General features: G+C 42.9%; 2 protein-coding genes across 2 annotated transcripts in view; both read left to right on the top strand.

Annotated features, from left to right (window-relative positions):
- Window positions 1-9,969, top strand: part of LOC147916156 (phosphatidylinositol 3,4,5-trisphosphate 3-phosphatase TPTE2-like) — a 45,087-nt gene extending 35,118 nt beyond the window's left edge. The window contains exons 13-16 of the mRNA XM_087436162.1: window positions 3,793-3,884; window positions 6,759-6,851; window positions 8,153-8,223; window positions 9,807-9,969. Of these exons, the coding sequence (XP_087292288.1) occupies window positions 3,793-3,884; window positions 6,759-6,851; window positions 8,153-8,223; window positions 9,807-9,936 (386 nt within the window). The 3' untranslated portion in view covers window positions 9,937-9,969. The remainder of the gene's footprint in view (window positions 1-3,792; window positions 3,885-6,758; window positions 6,852-8,152; window positions 8,224-9,806) is intronic.
- A 7,464-nt stretch (window positions 9,970-17,433) lies between these two features.
- The window catches only part of LOC147916155 (phosphatidylinositol 3,4,5-trisphosphate 3-phosphatase TPTE2-like), a 44,502-nt gene continuing 43,867 nt past the window's right edge, over window positions 17,434-18,068 (top strand). The window contains 1 exon segment of the mRNA XM_087435773.1: window positions 17,434-17,484. Coding sequence (XP_087291899.1) covers window positions 17,434-17,484 — 51 coding nt within the window.

The following is an 18,068-nucleotide window of genomic DNA, read 5'->3' as shown; positions in this document are numbered from 1 at the left end:
ATTATTACCAGGAGTAAAAATCTTTATAAACTTCAAAAGAGCTGATGTTTGCCTGCTTCTGGAATGATGGAGAGAGACTGGGATCTACCACCGCCCAGGGAGGCAGGAAAATTGGTCAGATCGTCCATCTCTGGGACCTGAGAAAGAAAAGAAAGGAGGGAGGGGAGAGGAACTGGCCTCAAGTCCCGTGTCTCTATTTCTCTCTCACTCACCTCTCTTTCCTGCACAGCTCACCCTCGGGGAGGTGGGAAAGAAGGGATTTCTCTGCAGGGAGGGGATGGGGCCTCACTCTCACTGCCAGAGGTGCAGCAGGGGCGATGCTTCTGATCCCTAAAGCACCAGCCAGATTGTGGACCATGAGGATGTGCTGAGTGCGGGACCTCTCCTGGGTGGAATGGTGCCAGAGCATTGGTATCTGCCCAGACAGCACAGTGTTTATAGCCTTCTGAGGAGTCACCCAAAATAAGATCTAGATGTATACTTTTTTAACATTTCGTCCAATTATTCAGAAATGAAAGAATCTTTTAATATAAACTGCATAGTCAAAAAAATAAATTATTGTTAGTTAAAATATAAAATGCTTTTTTCAAATTACTTACATGCCCCCTCCACACACACACACACACATACACCCATATCACCACCACCTCTTGTTGATGGTGAGGAATTTTAGTGGATTACCACAAACAGATTACATAGGTTTCTGGCTTCTGAAAACAAACTTCAACCCAGTAGCATTGTTTCTGCGGGAAATTTGGGTCTAAATTTTCAAGCAAGCATTGTGCAGGCAGAGCCTAGAAGCACAGCCTGTTCTAGCAGGAGGCTGCCTGGTAGAAGTTAGGGGTCAGCGTCACCTTGCTCCCCTTCCTTTCCACCCTTAGTGGGCCCCACCCACCAGCCTGCTGGACTGCCTTATTCTACAGTGTGAGAGGCAGCACAGTTGGCTGTTGGAGCAGTTTCTTCCTCTAAGGAATTTAAAGCCAACTATAAACCATCTGGATGGCGTGAGAGCCTGTATTGTACCTGAGTGTACACTCTGCCCCAGTCTCTTCTTTGTTAACATTGGGGATAACAGTATCTGTACAAACCTCTGTGAGTAGTAAACTATTCCATACAGGCAGACAGGCATTTAGTCTAATGGAGTTGTTTTTTTTTTTTTTTTTTTGAGGAAGATCAGCCCTGAGCTAACATCCATGCTAATCCTCCTCTTTTTGCTGAGGAAGACCGGCTCTGAGCTAACATCTATTGCCAATCCTCCTCCTTTTTTTTTTCCCCTAAAGCCCCAGTAGATAGTTGTATGTCATAGCTGCACATCCTTCTAGTTGCTGTATGTGGGACGTGGCCTCAGCATGGCCGGAGAAGCAGTGCGTTGGTGCACACCCGGGATCCGAACCCGGGCCACCAGTCGCGGAGCACGCACACTTAACCACTAAGCCATGGGGCCAGCCCCGAGTCTAATGGAGTTTTAATGCATTTCTCTGATGTGTACAGTGAGAATAGGAATCGTTTCTCAAAATTCTAAGCTTAGAAGTGTTTTTAGTGAGTTCTAGAATTTCATATATTGTCCCAGTCTGATATTATATCCCAAGACTGTGACTTCTCTCTTAATATTTTGAATTTTATTTAATTCAATGTCTGTGGAGACATTGTTCAATAAAAATATAAGGTGCAGAGATGGAGAACAGGGGAACTAACCCAAATTTATAAGTACTACAGGTGAAAACTGGTGGAGAATACCATAGATTTGGTTTCCTAGTCTTGGACTAACATAAAATGGAGGATTGTAAGTGTCAATTTTGAGATCCTCATGAAGGCTTCCCGGTAGAAAGTTGGGACCTTAGCAGCTGTTCAGTACAGTGTGAGTCTAGGCTTGCAGGGCCAACTGAAGAAGGCCTCTGCGGGAAGTTAAAATTCTTGCTGCACTCATGTGGATAATCAGGCCAAACCTACTGACACCAGCCTTCTTTTGGAACAAGATTAATCTTCCTTTGAGATTGTTCTGATCACAACAGAAAAAGGATGGGGAGACTGTCAGGAAAAAGTGTGAAAGACTTTGAAACAGTATCTTGTCTATTGCACCCTTCCAGGGTTATCTCCACCTCTCACTGTCTTTAAGCTATTTTACAACTCTCTAAGTTGTAGAAAACTGATGATAATGCAAATGTTTTGTACATAGAAATGCAAATTAGTTGTGTCCAGTGGAATGCAATTGAGTATTGACCAATTTTGTATCTGTTTATAAATTCGTCCTTCCTTATCTGCCTCTAAGTGTGCAGTACTTTGAACCAGCTGTAGCATTTTACTGGTTCCTATTAATGAGTTAAATAAAATTTTTGACATGTGTTAAAAAAATGCAAGATATAGGACAGTGCTATGGTATGCAACAATTTCTGTAAAACAGAAGGGGGGAATAATATGTATTCATATTTGTGTGTGCACACATATATAAAAACCTCTGGGAGAATGTATGTTCATATTTGATTATATATGCATAAAAAGCAAGAAACTAATAATAGTGGTTATCTATTTGGGGCTGGAGAACTAAACAGGTGGAGGATGGGTGAGACGGAGAGTTTTCACTTCATCTGTTTTACCTTTTATCTTTAAATCATGTAAATGTACTTCAATTATTTTAAAAATTTAAAATGTGTGAGAATTGATTTCAGCTTATAAATCAATGTCCTTTTCTTGTCATGATCAGCATTTGACTTAGTTTAGTTCTGCATTTTACTGATCTCTGGTAGACTTCAGTAGGAAGAAGTTCTGCAGCTGGAACAGGACAGAGGGAGCTGAGACAAAGAAACCCTGATTCCTGATGACAAATTAATAATATGGGGTTAGTGAAAACAACACAAACGTAGTATGAGACGAACAATCAAGAATGATTAGTGTATGACTTTATTTAAGTATATGTTTTAGTTTTGTATCTTTAATTCTGTGCATATTTTTTTCTTTTTGTGAGGAAGATCAGCTCTGAGCTAACATCTGTTGCCAATCCTCCTTTTTTCCCCCACAAAGCCCCAGTAGATAGTTGTATGTCATAGGTGGACATCCTTCTAGTTGCTGTATGTGGGACGCGGCCTCAGCATGGCCGGAGAAGCGGTGCGTCGGTGTGCGCCCAGGATCCGAACCCGGGCCTCCAGTAGCGGAGCGCGGGCACTTAACCGCTAAGCCACGGGGCCGGCCCTAATTCTGTGCATAGTTAAATGAAATATGCAGGGTTGAAAGGAAAGCAATAAAAATTAATTGGAGCTTTGAGAATCCAGCCCTTTGAGGAAATGCTAAAGGAAGTGGGTCATTGGAATTGCAAAAGGGGCAAGAAACCATTTGTCTGTAAATATACACTGACCACAGCAGGAATGTTTGGATACAGCTATCCTATATTTTCATAGAGGCTGTGCTAGGAACTGGACTTAAACTAGGGCAAGAGGAACTTACACTGTTGTTAAGAAACATCATGATTAGAAGTCTGAAGCAAGCAACATGTTAACAAGGAAGGTTGCAAAGTCACCTTTCCTAATTTTTTTCCTAGAAAGATGAAACGATGAGATTCTAAGTCTTAGAAGCTGAACTATATGTCTCTTTTTTTCTCCAGCCTTCTAAATTCTGCTTTAGGAGACAGAATTGGGCTTGAAGTCTTGTCTTTCAAAGACAAAATCGATGCAGTCCCAAATGTTTCAGTATTGACATGCTGTTAGCTGGGATAATCTTTTGTCTTTTTGATCCATAATGTTAATTGGTGAGACATTTTGGTCTTTGCTCTAACCAGCCTAACTTTTTCATTTCATTCAGGTGTTGGAAATGGCAATGGAAATGATCTAAAAGTACAAATAACAATGGAGCGAAGGATTGTCTTTGTCTCTACTGCTCACATAAACTGCAAGGTAAGAGAAAGCACATGAACTGAAAATTCTGGTGTTTGTCTCAGTCTCAATGTCAAATCAGCATGTTGACCTTCCCAAACCGTTGCTCACCACAAAGACAGGCCAGGTTGCTTTCTTTTTTTTGTGAGGAAGATCAGCCCTGAGCTAACATCCATGCTATTCCTCCTCTTTTTGCTAAGACTGGCTCTGAGCTAACATCTATTGCCAATCCTCCTCCAATTTTTTCCCCCAAAGCTCCAGTAGGTAGTTGTATGTCATAGCTGCACATCCTTCTAGTTGCTGTATGTGGGACGCGGCCTCAGCATGGCCGGAGAAGCGGTGCGTTGGTGCGCGCCCGGGATCCAAACCCAGGCCGCCAGCAGCGGAGTGCGCGCACCTAACCGCTAAGCCACGGGGCCGGCCCCAGGTTGCTTTCTGATTACCATCCAACTGGGTGTCCCTAGTCAGAGGTAAATTAAACTCATTGTGCAAAACAGTTTTTTCAGGGCATTTTCCAGAACATATTTTCAGTTCAGAGTGTTGCATTGCCTTTCACTTTTCCATAAATGCCAAGCATGCTCCCAGGAATCCATCAGAGTTTTAAATTCACGTATCTGGTCATTTTTAGCCATATACTCTTCTTCTTCGTCATTTTATTGTATGGCGCTGATTCTGAAATTGTAGTGTGCGAGAAAATCACCTAAGAGCTTGTAAGATGCAGATTCCTAGGTTGTACCCCAAAAGTATGATTCAGGAAATCTGGAATGGGGCCCAGGAATCTCTAGACTTAGCAATGTCCCAAGTGATTCTAACCCAGATGTCCCATGGGACTGCACTGTGAGAAACAGTGCACGAGTGTCTGGATTGCGGAGGAATCTCTACCCAAAGCAATAGGACCTGATACTCAATGTTTTGTTACGTAAAGCAATGCCTAAGACTCCAGACCTTCTCTGAAGCAATAAGAAAGCTTCCTTCGTGGGTCTAAGAAAAATTAACTTTTAAAATTCTCTCTCAGGCTTTTGTCTCTAGTTCTACTACTACCTCTCCAACACCATTCCTTTCCCTTCTTTTTGGCCCCCTACATGAGGGCACTCACCCAGGCCTGACCCTTGGCTTGCTGTTCCCATCTCTATGCATATTCTGTTACTGGTTCTGCTCATCCATCCCCCTGCTTTAAACTCTACTTTTTTCTTTCATTCACTCAACACATATTTAGAGCACCCACTGTGTGATAGACACCGGAGCTACAACAGGGACAGTCTCTGCCCCAACAATTCAGACACACTTGTCAATCCATATTTATCAAATGAGCTTTTCCTCTGCTTCTGCAAACGGCACCAGCATTCTCTCACTCAGGCCTTCACATTTGGTATTATCTTGGATTCTCTCTTTGCCTTGGCCCTCTATATTCGGTTGGTCACCAATTCCTGCTGATTATACCTTTGAAATCTCTCTTCACTCACTCCCTTCTTTTCTGTTCCCATTGCCACTACCTAGTCCAGGACCTCATTTGCTCATGCCTAGATTTCTACAACCATCTCCTTACCTTTTCCTTCTCCTTATACAATGCAGTATAAGGAGTCCTGCAATGTGCATCCTGAAATACTGCTCTCCTGGTGAAAAGCTATAGGTAGAGGAGACGACACACTGTGTGCCCGTGGTCAAAGCCAGTTAGTATCTTTGTGGCTCAGTATTCTTATCTATAAAATCAAGATTACATCTCAAGTGTGGCAAGGATTAAATCACATAATATATGTGACGTTGCTCTGTGAGCTATTAATCACTAAATAAATGTTATATGTGATAATTATCAGGCCACTTTGTCATAGAGGAAATGCCCCACCATATTCTTCAACAACTTTGTTCTTATTTCCCCACCTCTTGAACTCTCGAGATCCAGCCCGATCAGACATGAGCTTATTCCATCAGTAACCTGACCTGCAGGCTCCATTCCAGGTAGACTGCGTCCCCTCTGGCCTTTGGAACACAACACTAATTTCTGATTCCTGTTTTTGCTGGTCTTTCCTCCCCCTTCCCCTTTGTGCCCCTGCCCCCCACCCCCAACTGCCCCCTGCCTGAACTGGATTATCTTTTCAATGCTCTTCTTCATTTATACACGTCCTTCCACGCCCAACTCAATTTCTGCCTCCTTAGTGAGGCTCTCTCATTCTATACCTCCAGCTAACCTCCCGCAAAGCACACAACGGCACACTCAGACTTCATCATACAGCTTGACACGTAATTATATGCCATTCTACTTTGTTCCTTATGTGTGTAGCTCCCTGAAGCATCAACTGAGTCTGCACCTTTGTATTTTCACAGGGTCTAGCATAGACCTTTCTCACTGTGGATGCCACTACTATACATGGGTGAACCAGTAACAGAAATATTCAGTATAGCTTCAAAGTCGCTCATTCCAGAAACATGGCATGTCTTTGGTCAGTCCAGTCAGTAGTCTGCTCTGGACGAGGCCTATGATCCCATCAGCAATCACATTTTTGATAAAACGTGAGCAATTATGCATTGCTTTTTGAATGTGAATGTCAGCTTTAAAATTGAGCTTCTTAGGGTATTCCTAATATATGAAAATCGGGTGACACACATTCAACAGTCAAGTTTACTTAAACTCTAATAGAAAATTGAATACTTGCTTTTCAATAGTGCCCTACGATAACCCTCAAACAAGTGGGCCTTTTACAACTGTAAACAACAGTATTGCAACTTTATAGAAATAATGATTAACATTTATTTATACATATAGTGATTGGGCCATGAGACCAAGAGTACTTGATAAATACAGGAAGCCTCAATAAGTGAACATGAACTTCACTGTTACACTTATTATCTCCTTATTAGCTAGGTGTATAGTTCTGAATTCCATGTATTCATTCACAGGTAGATCATGAAGTCAGAGAAAACAAAGTAATAATTACTCTGTTTGACTGTCCACCTCTCTATGAGGATGTCAAAGTGAAATTTTTCTCTCCGGTGAGTAATCAAGAAACAGCCTATGCCTTTATTCTTGTCTGGTCTTCTAAATGATGCTGGTTTGGGATTTCCTTTGCTACAATTCCCAACAGGGAGAGGATAGGAGATGTCAACCCCTAGCCAGGGAGGGGAGAAAAGAAAAGCAACAAGTCACATCTGTAAAGTTGTTTTAAAAGAAGAGCATATGTAATTTAAAAATTCTTTTGCTCATTTATTTTTTCTGAATTCTATACAACTTGCATGGATTAACTTCCAAATAAGAAAAAATACAGAAACCAAGATGTTAAAACAACAAAGGTATGTTTTACTGTATAGCAGTGATCATGTTTTTGTTTTGTATTAGGAAAACACATTGCTCCCCATAATTTACAAAATACTTTACCAGGAGGGAGATTTTACTTTCCTCTGAATTAATTTATAATACATTATAAATAGTATTTTTAATCCAATATTTACTGAAAAACTGAATATCTGCCACTGTCATTACTCTGAATATGAGTATAATTTATATTGACGAGTCATAAAATGTATAAGTATTATTCTGTACATAAATTTCTAAGCCTCAATAGTTTCAATTCATATTCCTATTAAATCACCAAACAGAAATGCCAACAAGTAAATACGCTGATCAATTTAAAACTTATTTTTTCTGTGCCTTCCTTCATCTGCTGCTGGGGGAGAATCTGTTAAGTAATGAAGTGGTAAATGTGTTGAAGCAACTGACCTGGATAGTTCCCACATTGGAATGGTTACCCTTGAATAAGGAACAGTCTGTATTCTCCGTCAGTGGTCTCTAAGCAGACACACTGGTGTAAGGGCACTGGCCCAGGTGACATTGGTAATACCTGGCCTTTGTGATTTTTAAGGGCCATGAGATGAGCGCACTTTCAGAAAATTTAGGTATTTCTATCATCAAGAATGACGGTTAATTATCCAATGCAGCAGCTCCTTGTAGAAATGGGTATATTTGGGCATAAATAAGCATAGATCCTTAGTAGATTCTGTTTAGCACTATCTAAACCAGATTAAAAGACCAGTGCCTCAATTTATAAATATCATAGAAAAATAGATTTCCTTGAAAATTTTGGTAGAAACAGCAAGAGAAAGGAACAGCAGTCTCTTAAAGCCTTCTTTGTGTCTTGAGTATAACGTTATAGACTGTAAGTGCTGCATATTTAATGGCTACAATTGTTTGGTAAATATATAAATGAATAAAGGAATTTTAATCCCTTTGGAATGATTAGTTCTTGGTATCAATTTTAGTATGAAAAATAACCTTTTTTTTAACCATGTCTTTTCAGCATATTCCTAACTATTACGACAAGTGTCCCTTTTACTTCTGGTTTCATACATCTTTTATAAAAAATAACAGGTATGGCTATGATATAACCCAGTAGAAACAGTTCAATGTTCAATGTCTGTGTAAGGTGTAATGGCAAGTCTTTTGCTGATTGCCATAAGCTCAATTTATAGAAACCAAAAATCCTCAAGCACACCACTCTTCACTGCCTTACTCATCTTAATCTGGTTATTTAAAAATATGGCTCTTCTTGAGACCCACTGTTGCATTATCCTCAAGGTCTATACCATAGGACTGCGTTATACGTTAAAACGTATTATAATCAGATCCCGAGTGTGGTAATAAATCCCTCCCATGGAAGTTTAATAGGAGTCTGCTCAGTACCTTGACTATGGCAGGTCCTCAGTATGTGTTGATTTACTGATGACCGGCCACCACCACATTCTGTCCCAAAGTAAGGCGTCATCTAGGGAGGCTTCAGCTAGTTTAAAAGCTGATTGACACATCTATATCAGTGGCAGAAATTATAAGACACAATAAGTATCAATGAAGACAGGTAAAAGAAGTCTCCCATTTAAAAATGATTTTCTAATAACTAAATTGGGAAACCTTTTTTAAAGTAATTGTTAATTTATTTGAAGATTATTCCAAAGCACATTCTACCATATCCAAAAACTCATTCCTGAGTCTCTAAGTTCTCCACTTTAAGGAGTATTTGTTCTGTGGTGCTAAAAATTTGAGATTATTGGTATCGCCATGCCATCCAATACAAAAGGAAAAATAATATTCAAAAGATTGTGCAGGTGAGTTTTGAAGAAATGGTTGTGATCGTATGTGGCATGAATTGATAGTTCTACACTACATACAAGCCTAGCCTTTTCTTCACATCTGAACTGCATTTAATCACACCTCAAGCCCAGTAAGGCAACAGTCAATTGAACATCTGGCCTACACACTTATAACACACACACATTTAATGGATTTTGATAGAGTGAACTTTGGATTTGATGGAAAATTGTTACGAATTTTAACCCTAGATGGTTGCAAACAATAAACTTGGACTCTTAACACCAGCAAAGTCCCTCAAATGGACATCTGGGTAGAACTTCACTTGATGCTCCTCCTCAAGAGTGGTTCTTGCTAGGAACATGCTTGTCTCCTTTAAAACACCACATTCATACTGGAGAGGCAACAAACTAGATGATTGTTCTCACTTTTATGTTTCTAAAGATTTAACATTTAAATTTCCATACTACTTGGGAAAGCTGCTTTTATTAGTTACAAGATTCTTAATTGGCTGAAAATGCCAACTTTATCATTTAAAAGACACTCAGTATTTTACTACTGGGTTTTAATACACATCTAGTCTCTCTGGCTGATTTCTGTCACATAGAAATTTATTTTATTAAACCCAGATGTCATCAACTCCATTAAAGCCAATGTTAAAAGAATCAGTGACATGTTGTTACTGAGGATGAAGATATTTTGCGTCTCACTAGAGAAAGTGGGAGAGTTGGCTCTGAGAAATGTCAGATACAGAAAAGGGCTGAGACTAGTCATGGCAAGTCTGTCTGAAAGCTCAAACGAGGGTGCCCTGCTGCACGGCTTTTCTCTCAGCCCTAAAATAAAATGTAATGATTTTTTTTCTATTCTAGGCTTCATCTTTCAAGAACCGAAGTAGATAATCCCCACAACAAAAAAACATGGAAAATTTACCAGGCAGATTTTGCAGTTGAGCTATATTTTGATGAAGTCATAGCTGATGAAGTCATAACTGACGTCTAGACACAGGAGCCCTTCCAGAACAGATCAATTCTTCCCAAATCCCTGCTACATGTTTACAGAGCTTATAAACCTATATCCTTCTCGATATACATTTAAATATATGTAAACATGGTCTTAAGAAATCTATTAAATATATAAAAGATAAAATGTCAGTGGCAATTTTTTCTTCTTCTTCGGAGTATGCCTCACACACAGTTCTCATCCGTGTTGAGACAAACCTGGAACACGGTGCATAGGAACATTCGCCAGCCCTGGTGGTCTCGTGGTTAAGATTCGGTGTGCTCACCACTGCGGCCCGGGTTCGTTTCCCGGTCAGGGAACCACACCATCCGCCTGTGTCGGTTGTCATACTGTGGCGGCTGCGTGTTGCTGTGATGCTGCAAGTTGTGCCACCGGTATTTCAAATACCAGCAGGGTCACCCATGGTGGACAGGTTTCAGCAGAGCTTCCAGAGTAAGACAGACTACGAGGAGGGACCTGGCCACCCACTTGCAAAAAAAATTGGCCATGAAAACCCTGTGAATAGCAGCGGAGCACTGTCTGATAAGCCCAGGAAGGTGAGAGGACCACGCAAAAAGACCCAGCAGGGAATTCTGCTTTGCTGTACACCGGACGCTAGGAGTCAGGATCCACTCCATGGCACGAACAGGAACATTAAAAGTTATCACTTTTAAGAACTTGGAAATAATAAAACTTGCATATCACAACTGAGATATTTAAAAATTGCGATTCCCCCCAATACTGTGGGTTTATTTCATATCCTTATATATTTTTGGACAAGTATTTATTCCCTGCTTTGTTTCACATTTGTAATTTCAGATCTATTAGAAAGGTACTTGCTATTTTCTTCCTCCACTTGATTTACAAACCATCTGTTAACAAACATCAGATTGGCAGCAAAGACTGTTGCACACCCAGAGAAATGTTTGCACAAGCAGTCCCCCCCACACATGCTCTGTCCTGCTCCAAGCACTGCCCCGAAAGGCAGTGCTGCGCCACCTCTGCCTCCACAGGCACAGGCGCGGGGGAGGCTGAGCCTTGTAAACGTGAGGGATCAAGACTCCTCGGTAACTTTTGGTTTTGTGTAACATCACAGGTGAAGTCACAGGAAACATTTGCCTAGAGAAATCTAGATTTATTATTTTAAAATCCACCCCCTCACTCACCAGCCTCACCGGGCTTGTGGAGCTCTGTGAGGGAAGGTCACCTCATCGTCGTGAACACGGGTTAGTCCTGTGTCCACGGGGAGTCATCTTCTCTTTGGTACTGGCAGCCACTTTATTCTAAGCACCTTCACTGCCACTATACCTCATGGTCGTAATCGTCCTTGAAAACAGTTCTATTGTGGCTTTATCTCAATTATCCTTGAGTGATTTTCCTTTTATTGGCAAGTCTAGACCAAGTTGAATTTATCAGGAAATGAGAGGTAGCAACTAAGAAGAACCAGTGCCTCTGCTGAAACAGTGTCCTCGTTCCTGAAAACCTCGTGACTCGCCCACAAGCACACGCTAAAAAAAATGGTTTGTGGGGGAAAAACAGGGTTCGGGGCAGACCACGCCAACTAAGCAACTTTGTAACCAGCACACGAACCACTAACCACCCAGGCTGGCAGCTCAGGCTATCTGGCAGTTACCACAGTAGGTGTGGTTTTAAAGGGGAACTAGAGCCATACTTGAGAGAAGGGCTGGTGGGTGGCAAAGTGGCACAGATGGAAGTAGAGCTCTGAGCTACTGGGCATCATGGTGGCACAGAAGGCCACGCAACCCTGGCAGGCTGCCTGGTTGTGGTGCTCTTCTTTCCCCTCAACATAACCCACAAAGGGCCCCAGCTGCCAGTGCAGGAGCCTGGCTGACGGCTTTCTGCTTTTTCTGACAAAGTCATCATTCTACTCCCTAATCTGGCTCCCCTTGGAGCAAAAAGATCGTGGAGGAACATGCTGTCAGGTTCCTTCCATATCATGATTACATTAGTCCGTCATTTGTGTGACAGAAACGTGTTGTGGCAGAACAGGTTGTACAGTTTCCTCTAAAATTCCTGCAGCAGTAATCCACGGAGGGCGGATGAGGTGGCGGCTTAGGTGAAGGGGAAAAACAGTTAGATCTCACTCTTCAACAGCCAGTTATCTTTCTCAATACTGGCAATAACAAGGAAGGAAACTCCAGTTTTTAAGAACCTTGCTTTTGAAATACAGGAGATTACAGCTGGGGTGTCTCTTCCTGACCCTCCAGATGCATCAAAATTTCTGGCAATTCTGAGTCGCCACACTACTCTGCTTTTGCTCCTACAAAGAGAAGTTATTTATAGCCTCCTGGTGTTGCTTTCTTAGAACCCAGCATGAATCATTCTTTGACCAATGCGAGAAGCTTCCATCATAATATTTCATAATGATCCTTGTTTTCTAAACAGAACTTACTCACCTGGAATAGAAGTATGCCAAACTTAATAGCGAGAAGTTTAACTATATTAAAACACAGAATGGCCCCCTGCCACACCAGCCCATGCCACCCACCGCCTGGGGGAGGGAGAGTGAGCCTGGAGAGCCGTGTGCCGTATCTGCAGTGAACATACAGAACGTGCATTCTGTCCATTTACCTACAGTGAGACTGTTCCTACAGCAGGAATCCTGCTGACAAAACCAGTGCTTGTTGCAATAAAACCACCACCTGGAAACATGACTAAACATCCTCCAACGCTGCTGACAGTTGGTTCTTAGCGTGATGTAAAGTAGCTTAAACCAACTCATCATATACTCAAATACTAGGTAAATAATTAATGATGCTAGAACACTAGAAGCTCTTTCAAACAATATTTCCAGTTACTATATTTTTGTCTGGAGTACAAATCTGAAATGGTACAAATTGTACCCAAATACTGGGAACCATGAATTAAGCAAATAGAATGAAAAAAATTCTCCTGACTCAGGTTTCCACTGCTTACTCCCAGTCACTCCTCCTGGCCTCAGACTGCTTCTATTGAAGATATTTAGTTCAATCTTTAAAGGACGACATGTATGTGAGTTAAGGTCTGCTGCCAACAGGGCTCACCCAGACGAGCCACAGGCACCGGGCAGTGGGACCACGGACTCTGAAGCTCCTTCACTGGGCGGAAGCCAGGCCCATCTTCTATTTTGCTTCAAGCCAGGACTGTTCACATGAAGCACCACTCAGCAGCTACTGACCATTTAAGTATGGAGAGAAAAGTAAGGTAGAAAAACTACATTCTGCCAACAGGGACAGGCACACATGTATGGGCTACTAGTAACACTGTCAGGCTGCTTGCTTTGAGCCTTACGGGCTGCTTAAGCACACTTTATTGCGAGAACCCTTGCCAGCCTAGGAGCAGCACGGAATGAGGCGGCTGACTTGAGCGGTGACAAGAAGGACTCTCTCACACCAGGTGCCAAAGAACAGCTGCCCATCCCCAAGTCTGGGCATCAGATGAACCGGGGTTTCCTGTTGTTGTCAGTACACACATACGGCACAGTTTCACAAAACCACCCTTCTTGTTTCATTGCTTTATAAAGAACACCCCATATACGATCATCATTCAAATTCACTGACTGCCAGTACCAAAAGTAAAAGCTCCAACACTGGAAAAGCACGGCACGGAGTGTGGATCCCGAGATCAACTTCAGAATGGCTCAGCCCTGACAGTACTCACAGTAGAGTGCAGACACTACATTGTGTCATGTTCTGAGATGGGAGGACTCCATCCATGAGCACTGTCACTCAGTCACCAGACGGGGGACGAGGGCTTCTCTTGGCTTTGGCACTCTAGCTTCCTGGATGGGTTTCCAATTGGTGGGGGCGATGAGTGAGCAGCTCAAAGTAGATCAATAGCCCACAGATGGTCCAACACAATACTCTGGAATCCCAGCCAGGCCAGGACCAAGACAGAAGCTAAGGGCTGTTGTCAGCCACAAGGTCTTCCCAAAGCACAGCAGCACAGCCCCTCCCTTCAGCCCCTTCCTCAACCTAAAGCCCAGCAGAGAGGAAGCTCTTGGGGAGAGGAGGAGGGAAGTTGGCATAGGTAAAGGCTCTCAAAGGCCTGTGCTCTAGGCCACGCCCTATTAAGGCATCACAGTGGGGAATATGACCCCACCTAGAAAATGAATGGCACTATTTTAACAGTAGAGCATCTTGGGAAACCCAGGATGCCCACTCTGAAACTTAAATCAAGAACGTGGGAAGCCACACCAGTATGCAGGTATAGTCTCCTCTATAAATCTAGATGGATATTTTAGTTTTCAAGAACCACAGGAACACTTTTTAAAAACTTGAACCACTTAGTATAGTGCAGGTGCTAAGCAGATTTTAAGAGAGACCCTACATAGAGAGTGGGTTAAGCCGTCACTTATAACCATCTTTGTGAAACACAGTTACACCTCCGGGTTTTTCTGGTGAGATTTGAGGTTAAACAGGGAACCAAGTTGTGCTTCACTCACAACTCATAACTGTCCAGGCTGCGTGTACACACACAGGGTCGTGCAAAAGCCCTCGTGATAACTATATCCAGCCTTTCAGATTAGGGCACAGAGGGCCAGCAGCTCACCCCAAGGCCCCACCAAGGAGAAGAGCAGTAACTTTCCTATTTCAGTACCATTATGAGCAGAAACGTATGATGTAAAATAGGGCTCCTTCCATAAAGCTTAGGATTTAAAGCAGAAGAAGGGAAGACAAAACAAAATTCCCACAAAATCAAAAGTATTTCCACACTGGTCCTGTGCTTCCAGGAAACCCTGAGATGAACGTAGTCCTCGAATGCCTGCACTCAGATCCAGGTTCACCAGAACACTTCAGTGAGCTTCCAACTGGCTCATCATTAACCTCCTGCTGTGTTCGTAGGGCCAAAACAGTGCCCTGCTGGCAGGGAACGCTTGATCATGGTAGGTTTCAGGCCAGAATATAAGACCGTTATTCCTAGAAGATAAAAGGTGATCAAAGACTCAGACTCCTCCTTGGAGATGCCCCACTAAGCTGCACAGTGTAGATATGTTTACACTTCCAAATCCAGACAACAGCATCTAAAACCACAAGTGATGGAAGGACTTATTTCCAGGTTTCCCCAGACTAACGGAACTAAACAGACTAATGGAGACAAGACAAGCGTTAGGTCTCCCAGCAAAGCTGGTTGATGCTTAGGTAACATATACCAATTCCACGCCTGGTTAACCCCTGGTACATGGATTGGGCAGAGCTGAGGCCTCACACGGGCCGACAGAAGGCATCCACAGGGCCACAGGGGCAGCAGCTTTGCAGCTTCTCCTGGGGCGAGGACCACGAGGCATGGGGCCAGAAGGAGCACTGGTGTTGAAGTCAGAGACCTGTTTCTAGTATCAGCACTGCCCAAGGTAGTTATGCAGAACTAGTCAGATAAGGGAGGTGTGACTACTGTAAAACTAAAGTGCAAGGTGGAAATTTAAAGAGGGGTTACCTCAGTAATATACAAGATGTCTGTGCTCTATTTGGGATACAAATTAAACAGTTTCTGCAAACTGTTACCGTGCTCTCTCTCTTAAAATCAAGGCAGAGAAGTTCACATCCCAAGTTTTAAGATGTATAGTGGATGCTGGAGGGACAGATCTTTACTCACTAGTAGGCTAAAACTGGTTTTATACAAACATTAATTAGAAAATCTTTTATCCTCCTGCATAACTCTAAATATTAACAGCATATCACCTTCAGAAGTTGCTTAGTGCTTTTTTTTTTTTTTTTTTTTTGGTGAGGAAGATCAGCCCTGAGCAAACATCCATGCTAATCCTCCACTTTTTGCTGAGGAAGACCGGCTTCCTGAGCTAACATCTATAGCCAAGGCCAATCCTCCTCCTTTTATTTCCCCAAAGCCCCAGTAGATAGTTGTATCGCCATAGCTGCACATCCTTCTGAAGTTGCTGTATGTGGACGCCTCAGCATGGCCGGAGAAGTCGCGTGGCATCCGTGCGCACTCCGATCTGGAACTCGGGCTGCCAGTAGCAGAGCAAGCGCCTGCACTTAACCGCTAAGCCACGGGCCGGCCCGCTTTAGCTGCTTCTAATTCCAGAAGTCTTAGCATTAAAGAATGTCATCTATTCTTTATGTTCCTTTGTGGTTCTTAGAGATCATCTTCTGCTAATATCTCTATTAAGTGAAACAAGTTGTGCTAACTTCAAAACATCTCTTCCCTTGTGAGACAAAGCCCGTGATTTTAAAAATCCCTTCCAGGCTATTTAGAATCAAAGAATCCTGACAGGCGGTACCAAATGGTCCAGGGGTATAGAATAAGAACTTTAAATATTCTTGAGAATAATGAAAGTAAACTCAAGAAAGGGGTTTGGAAACAGGCATCCACAAAGGTGGATTAATATACAGTACCAGAAAAGGGATATGAGGCGGGGAGGAGAGCAATCAGGAGACCACCTGATCCACCTCAACAAGACCAGCAGCGAAATGACCAGGTCACCCATACACACCTCCTTCTGTTTCTGCAATGACCAGACTCACCTTCACTTCCTCACAACACTTATAAAGGTTCTGAGAAATCCCGCCTGTTTCCCAGACACATGGGAAAAGAAAACTTGAATTCTGGATTTTACACACATCCACTGGGTATACAGCAAGCCAGAGGCAGATCTCCACCACAATGCCGCCACTTACCATCAAAGAGTACAGGGCCTAGAAAAAGAAAATTAGCAAAACAGTATTCTGTCTCAAGAACAGCTGATGTGACATTTTCCAGAGGCCAAAACAGTAGTGGCCACAGGTAGAAAGTGCAAATAAAAATGCTGCAGAACACAGTTCCCTGAGGAGACTGCTTCAAAGCTCTAAGAGAACAAGGTTCCGCTTTGCAGGTCTGGGCTCACCCCTCATCAAGCTGCAGGACAAGAAGCTCCTAGTGAGGGTCGTAGCCGCTGGTCATTGTGGGGCACTCAGTGGCCCTCCTGCCCCATCCTCCAGAGTGGCTGGCCCCAGAACCCAGCAGGCCCCCAGCAGCAAATCGGGCAACCCCTCACCATGAGTGAATGAGAACAGAGGCCAGTGAAACACAGCCCGAAGGCAAGTCTTTCAGCTTTCTCCTAAGCATTTTAATATTTTAATGCCCTGCAGCCCTGAATCTTCCTTCACCAATGAGAACCAAAGTTGTCTTATTAATGCAGGGATAGTTAAGCCTGGGAGCGTGACTAACCTCAGAATAGGTCCCCACCAACACTGAAGGGAGTGTGCTTTAAGAGCAAAAGTGCAATTGCACTCTTGTGAGCCAAACGTTGGTAATGCCGGTTATGCCAGTGCAGCTACAGTAGTGATAAAGCCAGGAAAGAACTACACTTTTTTCACTGCTCTCAAAACACTTTCAAGGTTGCTATTACAACAAGTTTCAAGCTTATTGCAAGCTGATTTTGTAGGTGATTTCCTCCCTTATTGGTGATTTCCCCACAGGGGAAAAGCAATTTATATATTTCTTCCTTCCCTAAAACAGATCCAGAGGAAATTCACAAATGTTATTCCAGGAAAGAAGTTCGGGATGAACTGCTTCAGCCCCTGTCCTGAGGAAATTGCCAAGCTCCAGAGGAAGGTGCTAGGAAATTGTTAGGCCATGTTACTCTCTGGGATCCAGAAACTCCCCAGTGCGCCAGGGTGACTCTCCTCAAGTGGGGCAGAGTGCACAGAATCTGCAGCAAGCCCACCATCGGGAAGCGGACACCATCACCCCACCTGCTGTCCTTGCAAATACATTTACCTAGGTCATCTTTTTGATCTCCCGGATGGGGCAAAAACGATCGGCTCAGTTCATAGCCGCCTAAGAAGAAGAAATAGCCTGGTACTCTCTCGAAGCTAAAGTGCTCTGAGAGTCTCATGGTAGAAGTTTCTCCAAGGGGCCATCCTTTCTAAGGATGCTCTTCATGACAGACCACACTGTACTGGGAGGGAGACAGAGAGAGAGAGACAGTCACGGCAGGTGAAGCCACAGGGAAGCAGCTAGTTCTGGTAGACAGAGAACCAGAGTTCTAAAAGGCTGCTGTGGCAGGAAATCTTGTGAGAAGCACAGATACAATGATTTTATAACAAGCTTTCTCTCCTGAACTACTCTAGGTAAAGAAATCTTATTAAAAATGGATGAATACATTTCTAGAAGTCATTATCAAAGATGTAAAAGAG

This window comes from Ceratotherium simum, chromosome 10, assembly GCF_057802395.1.
Source record: "Ceratotherium simum simum isolate JZ-2026a chromosome 10, ASM5780239v1, whole genome shotgun sequence".
NCBI classification, from domain to species: Eukaryota; Metazoa; Chordata; class Mammalia; order Perissodactyla; family Rhinocerotidae; genus Ceratotherium; species Ceratotherium simum.
Note: the sequence above shows the minus strand (reverse complement) of the source record. Positions and strands in the feature narration are given on the sequence as shown.